Source organism: Oryzias latipes, chromosome 13 (assembly GCF_002234675.1).
Source record: "Oryzias latipes chromosome 13, ASM223467v1".
NCBI lineage: Eukaryota > Metazoa > Chordata > Actinopteri > Beloniformes > Adrianichthyidae > Oryzias > Oryzias latipes.
In genome coordinates this window covers 13,764,150-13,777,665 of record NC_019871.2, presented here as the reverse complement: position 1 = coordinate 13,777,665, position 13,516 = coordinate 13,764,150, and the positions used below count along the sequence as shown (strand labels likewise).

The 13,516-nt window shown below is 37.9% G+C and overlaps 2 protein-coding genes across 4 annotated transcripts in view; both read left to right on the top strand.

Moving 5' to 3' along the window:
• Positions 1 to 635: 635 nt before the first annotated feature.
• bud23 (BUD23, rRNA methyltransferase and ribosome maturation factor) lies at positions 636 to 7,765 on the top strand. The gene is made up of 12 exons (XM_004075375.4): positions 636 to 834; positions 2,332 to 2,369; positions 2,685 to 2,780; positions 4,397 to 4,479; positions 4,617 to 4,713; positions 4,789 to 4,885; positions 4,962 to 5,012; positions 5,118 to 5,203; positions 5,349 to 5,394; positions 5,486 to 5,547; positions 6,421 to 6,510; positions 6,626 to 7,765. The coding sequence occupies exons 1-12, from the start codon at positions 787 to 789 to the stop codon at positions 6,678 to 6,680; spliced, it is 849 nt and encodes a 282-aa protein (XP_004075423.1). The 5' UTR covers positions 636 to 786; the 3' UTR covers positions 6,681 to 7,765.
• Positions 7,766 to 7,955: 190 nt separating this feature from the next.
• The window catches only part of LOC101175011 (syntaxin-1A), a 75,751-nt gene continuing 70,190 nt past the window's right edge, over positions 7,956 to 13,516 (top strand). For all 3 annotated transcript variants that reach the window (XM_011482505.2, XM_020708238.1, XM_020708237.1), the window contains exon 1: positions 7,956 to 8,743. In XM_011482505.2, the coding sequence (XP_011480807.1) occupies positions 8,714 to 8,743 (30 nt within the window). In that variant the 5' untranslated portion in view covers positions 7,956 to 8,713. The remainder of the gene's footprint in view (positions 8,744 to 13,516) is intronic.

The following is a 13,516-nucleotide window of genomic DNA, read 5'->3' as shown; positions in this document are numbered from 1 at the left end:
TTTTGATTTAATCTCAGAAAAGCTTTTGATTTAATAAGTTTTGGGTTTTTTCTTCAGTGACTGTTGTGGGTTTTGATTTCATTAACAGAGGGACACCAACATATTTTTCCATTTGGCTCTGAGACCGTCAGAAGTTTGAAGTACGCAGGAAAATGCTGTAATTTTAAATCTTATCTATATATCTATATCTATCTATCTATCTATCTATCTATATCTATACATATATATATATATCTATATCTATCTATCTATCTATCTATATATATATATATATATATATATATATATATATATATATATATATATATATATATATATATATATATATATATATATATATATATATATATATATATATATATATATATATATATATATATATATATATATATATATATATATATATATATGTATGTATATATAAAATACACTGAAAATAACATATATACTTAAAAAATGATAACATCATTGTTTCTTGTGTGTTTCTTAGTGTTTTTAAGTTGTTGTTCTACAATCTTTGCTACATTTCCTTGTTTTTCTGTTGTGATCAAATGTAATTAACTGAATGAATGAAAACTAAAACGATATTCAGAGTGAACGGTAGGTGGCGATAAGCGCTATTTTTCTGGCTTTAGGATCAACGAAGAAGATGGTCACGTGACCGCCGTTCGCTTCACGTGTGTTTAGAAGAACTGATAGTTTGCTTCCAAGACTGTTTTTGTTTTTGACGTTTTATTTAGTTACTTTGTTTTTTTTCTAACTAGCATTCTTCCTCATTGAAGGACGATGGCTTCCAGCTGTCGACGACCCGAGCACATGGCTCCTCCAGATGTGGTCAGTTAGCTGTACTAGTCTGTGTGTGTGAATCTAACCTGAGAAATCAGGGTAATAGATTAGATAGATTAGGTACTATTTGATGTAACATTGCGTTTTGGGTATAAGCTTGATAAGATGGTATCTTCCATTTTAAACCGATTTGGACGTAACCATAAATGGAAGTAACGTGGATTTGTGGGATAAGCAGCACAAGTTTTTAGAAGCAAAACGAAATATATTCTGGATGTAGTGATAAACCTCACTCGGTGGAGGCAAGCGCTGTCATTTCAAAGAATAGTTTGCTCTTGTACTTGTGTGGAAAAATGTATTGATGATGTAAACATCTCTGTGTGTTGAGATTGAAGCTAGTTTTTTCAGTGCGGGAGACACGGGCCCACACCATCATACCGCCTCCACCAAAAGTTCTCACTGTTCTTGGTGCACCTATCCAGCTAATTTCTTCTCCACACTTATACTAAATTATCCAAAAGGCAAAAAATGAGACTTATATTGCAGAACATTTCATTCATCCACAGCACTGTACCAGAATTTCAAAACAGAAGCTACAACAATTGAAAGACCCACTCTGATGAAAACCACGTTTTTGGTGTTTTTAACATGTTCTTGTAACCAGAATGATGGAAGATATATGTTAAAACAAATTGCATTTTTGGGTGTTTCTTTATTCAAATTATTGTGAATCAGGAGCAGACAAAATGATGCCGTTGGAAAAAGCTTGTAGCTGTGACAAAGAAGCTACAATCTCCCTGTTCTGCTCCATTCTGATGCATTCACTTACAGAAAAATAGATCCATGTATGTTTCTGTTTTCCTCGTCTGAGCTGGCATCTGGCTAAAAACTATACACCAAGAGAATTCCAACACTGCTCGCCATTTTTGTTGCTCCGGTATTGTTAGATTGAGGTTGTGAGGTTGCTGTAAGCTAGCAGCAGAGTGTGAAAACAAAGGGAAGACAGGATACGCAGCAGTCCCCTCAGAGGAAAATTTCTGATGAACTCCTGCTGCTCTGCAGAAACTATGTTCTTATCTAGGAAAACAAGTTTTTCATTTATTTTGCATAATCATAATTAAAAGAGCTCTGGGAACACTTTGAGAATAGATCAAAAGATGGGAGTGGTGCTTTAAGTATTTTAGGAGTTACTGACCAATATTTATTAGGATGAACTTTTTGTGCTCATCTCACAAATGCATTATCTTTATAAATGTAGCACCATTTTTAAAGTGAAACAGCCCGACTCCAAGACTGTTGCTGAAACAAAGACAAGTTGAACCAAAACCAAATGTTGTTACATTTTGTTTTTAGATCTTTTTATGGCCTTGAGCAGAAAACCAGCATCTTTCTGAAGGTTTTCTAAAATGACATCATTTACAGTCTTTGTAAATTGATTAGCCTCATTTTATGTATTGAAGCAACACTTGAACGGCACATACAAAGGCCAAACTACTGTGTATTGAATCGTTTACCTGTGCTGTTTGTTTGTTGTCATCCCTGTAGTTCTACAATGAGGAGGAAGCAAAGAAATACTCGCAGAAGTGAGTATAAACGTTTAATGCTGTGTTTTATGCATCTATATCTCAGTATTTCAACATGCATTTCTGAAATTTCATTAAATTGTTGTCCCTTAATATGCTTAATGTCTCATAAAAACACCTTTTTTAACAATAATACAAATAACAATTGTAAATAATAATAATAATAATTAAAACAATAATGATTACGCTGCACCACAAATCTGCTCAAAACACTCATCTGTGTTTGAATGTAACATTTTGGGTTTGGCGTGCCAACTCTGCTGTGAAAAACCGAAACAGCCAGATTCTGAGAGGTTACTGTCTTTTTGTCGACAGCTCCCGCATGATTGAGATTCAGACCCAGATGTCAGAGAGGGCTGTGGAGCTTCTGAACCTGCCAGAGGGACAGCCGTCCTTCTTGTTAGATGTCGGGTAAGCCAGTAATAAAAAATAAATGAATTCAAATAGAGTTTTAATAGAAATATGAAACCATTGGCAGAAATACTTATCAAAAATGAGTGTTTTTTTTATCAGGACTGGTATGAAAGGAAATTCTATTCTAATCTATTCTATTCTGTTCCATTTAGGTGTGCATCTTGACCAGTGTTGAGCTTTAAAAGTTAACAGCAGTTATTCACTCATTTGTGCTCCATTTATCTGCAAAGATCTTATATTGTATCAGAATATTGATTTATAGCAGTGGGACAGCAGCCTCCACCGTTAGGGAGGAGCTCTGTTTTTTTCAGTTTTTTTTTTTTTTTTTTTAACCACATCTGTTCTGCATTGAGCAATTTATACAAAGTATTAAAATCCCCGCCTAACTATTAATGTTTTTCTGGCTTCTTATTTGATCCTGAATGGATCCTTCATTATTTTTCTTCAGGAGAATGTTTTCTTTACTACGACTGAGTTTTAGGGCCACAAAAAAAAAAAAAGTAAAATTGCGAGATTTTATCTCGTAAATTTAGGAGATAAAAACTCGTAAATTTCTGAGAAAAAACTCAGATTAACAAGGAGAAAACGCCAAAGTTTTCCATTTATTGGAGCCAAGCTTGAAGATGAAATATGTGGAGCCTTTTGTGAAGCTTTATTTCCAGATAGGTTTAGATAAACAAAGAGATTCTGAACCTTTTTGCGCCTCAAAATCAGATTATTGTCAGTGTAGCGGCTTTCCGGGGTTCAGTGTCAGTAAAGGGGGACTTTCATATGTAAAATAAGGAGCTCAGAGACACGTTTGGGTATAGAAGACTGCTGCAGCCTTTATTCTCCTTTTCATTCACACACCCTGAAGTTCATTTGTCACCTTACGTCATCAACCTGTCATCCGAGCACCAATGCGGAAGTAAACAGTGTTACATACGCCCCCTCCTGCAGTTGAAGCCTCCAGTTTCAACAAAAAACAATAAAGAGGAATGAAAATAGTCTGTAATATTAGCATTAGAACGTTGAAAATGCCAAAAAGTGCTCCTCCTCAGGCGGAAGCACCACACAAACGAAGAGATCTGGTCTTTGGTGGAGGAAGAAAGGATTCAAGTGGACAGCTGCCTGCAGGGATACCGATGATGGCTTCATCGTGCTGCAAACCAACCATCGATAAATAAAACTTTAATAAATTGTAAATCAAACAAACGAGCTTCCAAACATTTGGAACGTTATCAATAAACATTTAGCTCACCTGTCAAACTAAGTTTAGTCGGTCTGCTCTGCTGCTGCGCGGCGTTCACCTGCTGCTCTGCACTTCCACTTTTTTGGTGGCCCTAAAACTCCGTTGTACTTTACTGATGTCACATCTGGAAAAAAAAAGGCAGCTCAACAAATGAAACATTTGCATGACACTTGGCTGCATCCACCATCTGTTATTTCTTTATTTTAAATCTTGTGATTGCAAAGCATCGTGGTATTGAATGAACGGTCCTTTAGCAAAGGGTGGTTCTGTGTATTCTTTGATAAAGAAGACATAAAATAGAGTGAAGGATTAATCCTACCTTTGTAAAAAGTGCCGACGTTCACCTTTAAGGCAGGAAGTAATCGCCCTGACTGACTTTCAGGTGTGGATCTGGTCTCAGTGGGGACTATCTGTCAGAGGAAGGACACTACTGGGTTGGAATCGACATCAGCACTGCTATGTTAGGTTTGTCTGATATTTTTGCCCTGAACTTCATGTTTATTGAGTTGATGATGTTGTTTTGTTCTGTACAGTAAGGTTATCAAAGGCATGTTTATTGTCTTTGTGTTATTGCTGACACAGTCCAATCTGTCTCACGGCAGACGTCGCGTTGGACAGAGAAGTGGAAGGAGATCTTGTGCTGGGGGACATGGGCCATGGGATGCCTTTTCGAGCAGGCACCTTTGACGGTTGCATCAGGTGACTGAGCGTGGTGAAAGGTTTTTACTAGAATCAAAGGTTGTCAGTGTGTTTCAAAGGCTTTTTCCCCATCAGCATCTCTGCGCTGCAGTGGCTCTGTAACGCAGACAAAAAGTCCCACAGTCCACCCAAGAGGCTCTTCACTTTCTTCAGCACACTATACTCTTCTTTGGTGAGGTCTTTTCAGTCTTATTGACTTCCTCAAACAGAAATTGCATGTCCTTAATCCTGTCTTCTCTCTTTATCAGGCTAGAGGCTCTCGTGCCGTTTTTCAGCTTTATCCAGAGAATTCAGAGCAGGTAGAAAAAATCAGGCATTCCTGCTTGATTTTTCAGATTCATTTCTATATTTTGTAGGATTGGGCTATTTGTTCACCTTTAGCTTTGCTCCTGGCTCCTCCACAGCTGGAGCTGATTACAACGCAGGCCATGAAAGCAGGTTTCAGTGGCGGCATGGTGGTGGATTACCCCAACAGCAGCAAGGCTAAAAAGTTAGTACCCCACTCAAGTTGGGGCTTTTATTTTGACACATTCTGCCACTCCTGGGTGCCTTGAATTTTCTTTGATTAATCTGTAAAATGAACATCATTCAATACTCTTTATGATATTGAACTCAGTCTTGTGGTTTACCTTTAGGTTCTTCTTGTGTCTGTTTGCCGGTATGACAGGAGTTCTTCCTAAAGTAAGGACAGATGTTTGTTTGCCGTCAAATACTGATCTTCATTAAGGCTGCAGTGCAGCACAAACATTTGTTTTTTTTCTGTTGGTTTCAGGGTCTGGGCTCAGAAACGTCTGACCGAGCTGTTTCAAACCAAGTTCAGTATTCAGGACAGAGGTAGAGCTACTCTTCTCAGTCTGATGTTATGGTTTAAAGCTGCTCCACATGCGGTTTGTTTACAGGATTCTTATTGTTGAATGTGTGTTTAACTCTGACATGCAGCATGACGTCATCTAGAGTTCAAATGAAAAGATTCATGACCTTTTTATCGTACAGTTGTTTGCTCAACAATCCTCAGTTTTCAGCTATCCAAATGTTAGATGAATGTACAGCAATGTTGCGCTTCACCGTTCACCATCTTACTGTTTTGCTGATTTTTTTTTTTCAGTGCAATTTTGCTCATTTTTATCTGGACTCATATTTCTTTGAAGGTTTGAACTTTTAGAGTTTAAACAAGAGATAAAAGTTTGAAAATATCTGAAAAAAGTGCATATGTGTACTGAGGGGATTTACAGCCTTAAAACATCTATACCATGTTGAGGATTTCACCTATCACGAGGTTGTTTGTTCTAGAATGTAACTCCCGTGGTAAATGAGGGAACACTACTTTTGTTTTTTCTACATATTTTTGTGTGGCTGATTTCCATATCTATCTATAAATGTAGGTTGAAGAGGAGCTTTTCCTAAACTTGGACTTGGACAAAAACTGAAGCTGAATGCAGATTTTTTTTGTTCTTCTGACAGATGTAAAGCATGCGTTCCGAAAAACACCCCCCAGGTCCGGGCGTCAGTCGAAGCACGTTCAGTCGTACGTGTTTCTGATGAAGCCAGACCAAAAGAATAGAAAAAGGGCCGTTGTTCTGACTGAGTTCAGAACTCTCAGGCAGATTTTCCTCCCTTTCACATTCTGTGGTTCAGGCGTTCAGTTTGGTAACAGGTGAAGGATTCTAACTGCCTGCAATTTATTTATTTATTTTTGTTTTTGTGAAGGTGTCGATTTAAAAATATGAAAGGAAAATCAGTGAAGAAGGGACGAGATTGGATCTTGGAGAAAAAGGAGAGAAGAAGAAGACAGGGAAGGTATGATCAGTAGAGCATTTTGAACCTTTACACGGTAGATGTTTGTGTAACAGAAACATGTGAAAGCTCCACCTTTATGTGGCTGACAGCCTGCTCTGTGTTGTTGGACCTGCAGGGAGGTTCGAGCGGATACAAAGTACACCGGTCGTCAGCGGAGACCTCACTTCTAGCTCTGACTCATGCAGCTCATGCCGTCATCATCTCTGGTCTGAACCAGCACACGCACGGTCAACGCTGGAGCCTGATTGCACTTTTCTACTCTGTTGAGTCAAGTGGATGAGGTGCAAACATGAGATGCTGTTATAGCCAATCAGCTTCTTATTTGTTCAAGTGATTGGCAATTTGTTTCTCCCAAATTGGGTGAGATTTAACTCTGTTTGGATTTAACAGGTGTACGTGTCAAAACTGAGCTGTGAAATCAAAAGGGTTTATAATAATAATTATGAAATATTCAATTCTTCTTTTAGTTTCATAGACTCAAACCATTTTTGTCTTTTAAATTGATAAACCAAAAAAGATGAAGATATTTTGACTGCTTACTTGAGGATGAGACCCACTTGATTTCTTCACTAAGAAAAAGCAGAGCTCAAATGTCACCAGCTGCAATTCAGAACAGAGAAAAGTTTGATAGATTTTGAAACAACACACAGACATCGATGAAATCAAACTTTATTTATAAAGCACTTGTACAAAAAGTGCTTTATTTATAAAGCACTTTTTGTACAATAGGCTTAAAACAATTAGAAGCCAAATTACAATTACTAGACTACAGAAACCCTCAATACTCCATGACTTACTTTTTGGTGCAGTGAAGCCATGGATGACTAATAAAACCAAATAATTTGTGTAAACAGTTGGCTAAGATATTGTCTTTTGTGTAAATGAAACAAAACGGATACCCTTAAGAGTTACTAGTGCAAATAGGCACACATGCGCGCTAATGCAGAGTTGGCGATTGGTAAAAGTGAGACAAAGAGATCACAAATATGAACGTGGACGTAGAGGCATTCGACAAATTTTTAAATCATTTCCAATTTGTTAAAAACAAAGGCAAAAATGTTTTCAGTTAACTGCAAGTTATGTCCTGGAGATGAAATGCTTTCCATTGCCCTAGTGTCAATGAGCAACCTATATCTATACACTATGTAGGCTCCTATTCAATGTACATTTTTTCATGCTCGTGTTGAAGTTAACGAGGTGGTGCTAAATAAAACCCTTGTGTAGCCTTTAGGGTTTTATTTAGTGGATTTTACAAGGGTATCTTGTTTGTGCGTGCTTTATTTCCTTAATAATTTTATGTGAGTGGGAAAAAAGTAAAGTAACGAGTAGTGACATTTTAAATTGAGGAATGAGTAAATTAATTACAATTTCATCCACTTAAGTAAAGTAATCAAGTAATTTACCCAACACTGACGGACACATGAATAAAACTAAATGGGAATAGAACCAAAGTGGAAATCTGGATTGATGCTGATGTGAGGAACTGGTATCGAAGACAGTAGCCACACACAGGAGGTCCCACTGCATGAGGAAAATGAAGTTTTAAAAATATACGCTCACTTACTGCGACTTATAACGTTCTGACACCTTAACAGGACATAACTGACCCTCCTTACCAGTTTATTGGGTCTGTATTGTTTTCTTTTGCAACATTCTCCTATTGAGAATTAAGGAAACATATACAATACCCTGCAATGACTCTTATGATTAGGTTTACGTGTTTTCTTGTGAAAATATTTGATGATAAAAATAATTTTCATTTTTGCAAGTTAAAATAAGAGGGAGTCTGTATTTTTGACATTTCTAACCATTAGATTTTGGTCAGTTCCAGTGTGTGTCGGCAGAGGTCGCTGTTTGCCTGAGCTCACTGTAAACCACTTGGGCGTTATCAAACCTGCTCAATCGATAATCGGGACCAGCCCGGTTTAAATGGACCGCTCGCTCCAGAGGCTTTTAGTCTGAGACGCGGACGGGCTCTCGGCCGGTTCCGAAGCGGGAGAGAACTCCGCGCGGGCGTTAATGTTGCGGGCGTGTAATGGGTTAACGGCGAAAGGCCTCGCCTCACCTTTCCGTGCGCGTCACTCGGATATGTAAAGTGGCTCCACCATCCACACACACAGCGTGGAAATCAGCGCGTCTCGCCTCGGTCGCATCAGCATCAGCATCACCTCAGCCTTCAGAACCACGGGACAAACACGGAACCATGAAGGATCGCATGCAGGAACTTCGACACGTAAGTGGGAGCCGCGGATGGATGCGGTGTGGAGGCTGCTCGGCTGCTTTCTTTGGAGCAACAGTTGTGGGGTCTGATGCGGGTTTTCATCCTCGTTCAATAAAACTCAAATTTCACTAAAAAAGTTAATTTCCATACTTTACTAAACCTTAAAGTCTTAATCATGAATCATTTTGGAACCAATCGAAAATATCGTTAAATCTGTCACATTACGCAATCTTTGAAAAGAGTTTCCAATCATTTTTTACCAATAATTCTAAATATTTAGAAGTAAACCTAAATGTTTTTCCTTTCTTTTAACCCACAGCGAATTTATTTGTGTGTTTGATTCAATCTTTCCCACTGTGGGTGTGTGATTGGAGTGGTAAAGTGGCCCCATTGCGCCCATTTCGCTTAAATGTCCGCCCTTTACAGGAGGTCCACAGACCTTTAACCGCCCACAGTGCGCACACTGTTTAGTCTGTTACTAACATATGTGCTGGCTTTATTCAGCTTCAGTCTGACAGAACACATTCGCAGCTTTAAGTTTTCCGTCTGTGCACTCTGAACATAAAAATCAAGCGTGTTTTTGTGGACATTTTCCTCTGCTGGCTGTAGACCTCCATGGCACATTTGGTTTTGGATCATAACCATTGCAATGATTCTAATCAAGATCAATAATTATTGATTTCTCATTTAAAAAATCCCCTACGAATGAAGTTTTAAAAAAGGTCCATAGCTGAATGTGTCCTCCATGCATGTGGCCTCATAAGTGACCATTGCCAAATCTGGATAATTGGCAGTTGAGCCAAAGAGAGGAAACAATTTACAGCTCCTCCGTTTTCAAAGAATATCAAGTAGGAATTGGCCTCAGGGAATGGTGGCTCAGCCTTGCAAATTGTGCTTGCTAGTGTGTTCCAGACAGGCTTATCCTCAAGAAGATGAGCTGTGGTTGTAAAATTAAGAAAGACAGAGAATTGGAGCAAATCTTCGCAGGCAGCATCACCAGGAGAGGTTATTTTCAGGCTTGCGGTGTGGGGTCGACAGCAGAGATATGCCAGCTGCTGATTGCATTTTCTTTCATCATTATTGATCGTATCTTTCATGTCTGAAATATTACAGCTGGAGCGACTCTAGGCAGACCTATTTCAGGCAGTCGGGACCAAACGAAATTGAGGCAAATTGCAAGTCACAGGCAGTTATTTCCCATCAACGCTCGATTAATATTGTTGTCTATTTAGAGCTCAGAGGGGCAGGCGGTACTGTGGATCTGGACGGCTAAATCCAAGAGTGGGAGATCTCTGAGATTCTATAAAAAAATCTGAACAAGTGTGTAGTTGACCTCACCTGCACCTCCTTCCCTCCCCTCTGTAAGATTTTTTTTTTTTTTTTTTACATGCAGTAGATTATCTGTTGCAGCCCAAGAAATAGGACAGAAAAGGAGCAGACATGTGTCACGGTTAACAGATAAATGTATGTTTATTGTTACAAGAATAAAAATCTTTAAAATAAGACTAACTGTCAATAGTTCCAATTGCAAATGTTTTGGGGTTTGTTTGTCAGGAAAAACAGGAAAAAAATCACACACACAACTATAGAATGAACTTGATAAAAATGATTGGCACCTTGTTAAAATAGTGTGGAATAATTTCTGAGGTTTGTTTTTAGACACACCTGTGGCAGGTGTGGGGAATTCAGAAATCACAATTGCAACTACCGGTAAATAAAATGGAGAAAAGGAGAATTCAACCTTTGTGTTGTGTGTCCTGCTGAGAATAGAGCAAAGATAGAAAGTGAATGAGGTGTCCGGTGGATTTAAGAGCGGAAAAAATGGAAAAAATTGGCCATCTTGAGCTACAAGTCCATCTCAAAAAATCTTGTTGCACCTGTGTCCACTGTGAGAAATATCATTTAGAGGTTTACAGCCCCTTATGTAGCCAACCCTCCTGAATGTGGAAAGAAGGGCAAAATTATTGAAACATTGCAATAAAAGATTGTTTGAAAGGTGAAAAAAGAACCCCAGTTACCTTCCAACCAAGTGCAAGCTCATCTGCAGACACAGGGTACAGTAGTGTCAGGAGATCCAGGAGGACACCACTGCTGACACAGTGACAGAAAAGTACAACTACAGACGAGCAAAACGTGTGACAAAACCACAAACCTTCTGGGAGGATATTCTGTGGACAGGGGACAAAAGTCGACAACATCAAGGCACTGTTTACAGAAACAAGCACAGTGCCTACAGTCAAACACTGTGGAGGTTCATTGGTACCCACTGACTCACCTCACCCACTATGACTGACATAGTCTCCTGAACCCTGATGATTACCAAAGATTTTATAGGGAATAACTTGGTAGACACCGTCCAGTAGCTGCTTCTCCACAGAGGTTATGAGTCTCCTTCTGAGACAATGACCTGAAACATTCCTCAATCTCTCAGTAATAGTTCCAATTTATAGGCCTGCACGGTATAAGGAAAACTTGTGATTTGTGATATTAGTGATCAACATTGCGATCACGACATAACTTGCGATTCATAAACAAATAGAAAAACAACCAAATAGATCATTTCTATTTCACTGCAACAGTTTAATTGAAATAATAGTCAATATTACTTAAATTATACACCAAACGACACAGGAGGCAAGCATCTGACATAAAAGGGCTCCATCCGATTGGTAAATGATGTAAAGGGCTCCATCCGATTGGTAAATGATGTAAAGGAGTCCATCCGATTGGTCAAACGCATAAAGGAATTTATTTGATTCGTTAAATACTTCAAGCTGTCATAAGATTGTTTTAGCATATTTAAGGTTACTACCATTTATTGAAATTTTTGCAGACTTTTGCGATATACTTATTGCACAGCTTGCTATGGTAATAACAATAAATTTTACAATTTATCGTGCAGGCCTAGTTCCAAAACAAAGCACTGAGGGGTCCTGAAATGGATCCAGATCCCAACCTCATTGAACAGCTATGGAAAGATCTCAAAACAGTTGTTGAGGGAAGACATCCAATTCTAATCGGAATGTCCTGGAGCAGTTTGGTATAAGAAGAGTAAGAAACTCACTTGTTGTTATAGGATGTTATTGGTTTCATTTATTTTATTACAAGGGTGTGCTATCAAATGTCAATTTAAGGATGCCAGTATTTTGGACCAGTCCATTTTGGATTTTTGTGTGAATTTTGACTTTTTTTATGTTGTTCCAGTAAAAAAAAAAAACAATAAACACACAAAGACCAAACATTTGCACTTCTGAGTGAATTGTTGCATGTTATGACAGAATTGCATCACTGCCTGTATTTTTGACCACGACTCTAAGACCAGAGTGACATTTAAAGGTTTGAAATCCAACACAGCATCCTTTACTTTTCTTATCACAGGGATTGCTGGTTAGATTGTTGGGCTGTTTGTGCCTTTTGCTTTTCCTATTTTTTTCTGTTTTAATTTTGGCATTGCAGTTAAAGTAACATTGAATGAGATATGGGAATGTGGACAGTCTCTTCAGGAATTACTCATATCAGCCCAAATCCCCTTCCTAATAAGAAGGACAGACTCAATATCCTTTGTCTACGCCTTTAGAAAAAAGTTTCACTTGATGTAGAGGCATGAAGGTGATGAGACAGGCTGACATGTTATGTAAGAGAACCAACAAAACGCATTTTAATATAGTTGTTTTTTGCTTGTAATTTTATAGAAGAAACATGTAAGAGTTCAAAAGAGACAAATTGCATGTGGGTATTTAACTACAACTCTTTAAAAATAAAAAAATCTTCAATATTTTCTCATTTTTAAGTATTATGTATATTATATATCATCTTTGTTTTTCCAAATTATCTATAGGCATAAAAAATGATCTTTTTAGTTAAGTGATTCTTTGAACAATTAACTGACCGGAAATAGCAATAAAATAATGAAACTAGTTGAACTAGGGGTAATAAAATTATAACTGTAAAATATTTTAAATCAGGTTGTCCACATTCATCTTAACGTCCTCATATTTATTATTATTAGGAATCCTGTTTAGTAGAACTGGTTAAAACACCAATGAATTTGTGTTCCTTTCCATTAAAGAGTACAGCTCCATGTTTCCTGTATTAAAGGGCATTTTAAAGGAAGCACTGACCTCCTTATCTAATGGTGTAGAGAGAGTTTAACTAGTTCCTGTCATGATCTCCTCTTGGATTCATCCTGGAAATTTGATTTAGGATTCCCGCTAAGCAGACATGATTCTGCAACCACATCATACCACTCTGGGGTTTTGTGCTGTAAGAGCTCTGTGGATTGATGAGTGGAAAGAGTATCAGAAACTCTGTCAAACAGGAGAAACTCTAAAGAATTTAGAAAGCTCATGGGTAATGTAGAGACCTCGGGTTTTAGCTCACTACTAATTTTAAATGCCGTCAGTATTGGTTGGTTTACGTTTCAAACTTTAAGATTTGTTAGCATTGTTCAGTAATTTAATAGAAATAATTGTAATGTCTGTGTGGATCATATATCTAAGATGTTGCAGGAAAAAAAATCAATGAATAGGAGCAATTTCCCATTGAGTCCCACGTTGAAAAGTCTAATTTTATGCCAAACATTGACTTATTTAGTCTGGTTTCAAAAGTCTTGTCGATGTTTTTTGCTTTCATTTCTGTTGTGCGCGTTGGTAGAAGATTTTATGTAAATAATCTGTGTTGACTTTGCAAGAGTTCAAATATGTTCATAATTAGTGCATTCTTTTGATTGACAGGCGGGTGGACCCATTCATTTTTAGCACGCTGTTGGGGTGGGCGGAGCAAACT

Excerpts from the sequence above, each read along its gene's own strand:
- bud23 (XM_004075375.4), top strand. The coding sequence starts at position 787 with ATGGCTTCCAGCTGTCGACGACCCGAGCACATGGCTCCTCCAGATGTG. Across the intron at positions 835-2,331 it reads ACATGGCTCCTCCAGATGTG|TTCTACAATGAGGAGGAAGC; the intron begins GTCAGTTAGCTG and ends TCATCCCTGTAG. Across the intron at positions 5,548-6,420 it reads GTTCAGTATTCAGGACAGAG|GTGTCGATTTAAAAATATGA; the intron begins GTAGAGCTACTC and ends GTTTTTGTGAAG.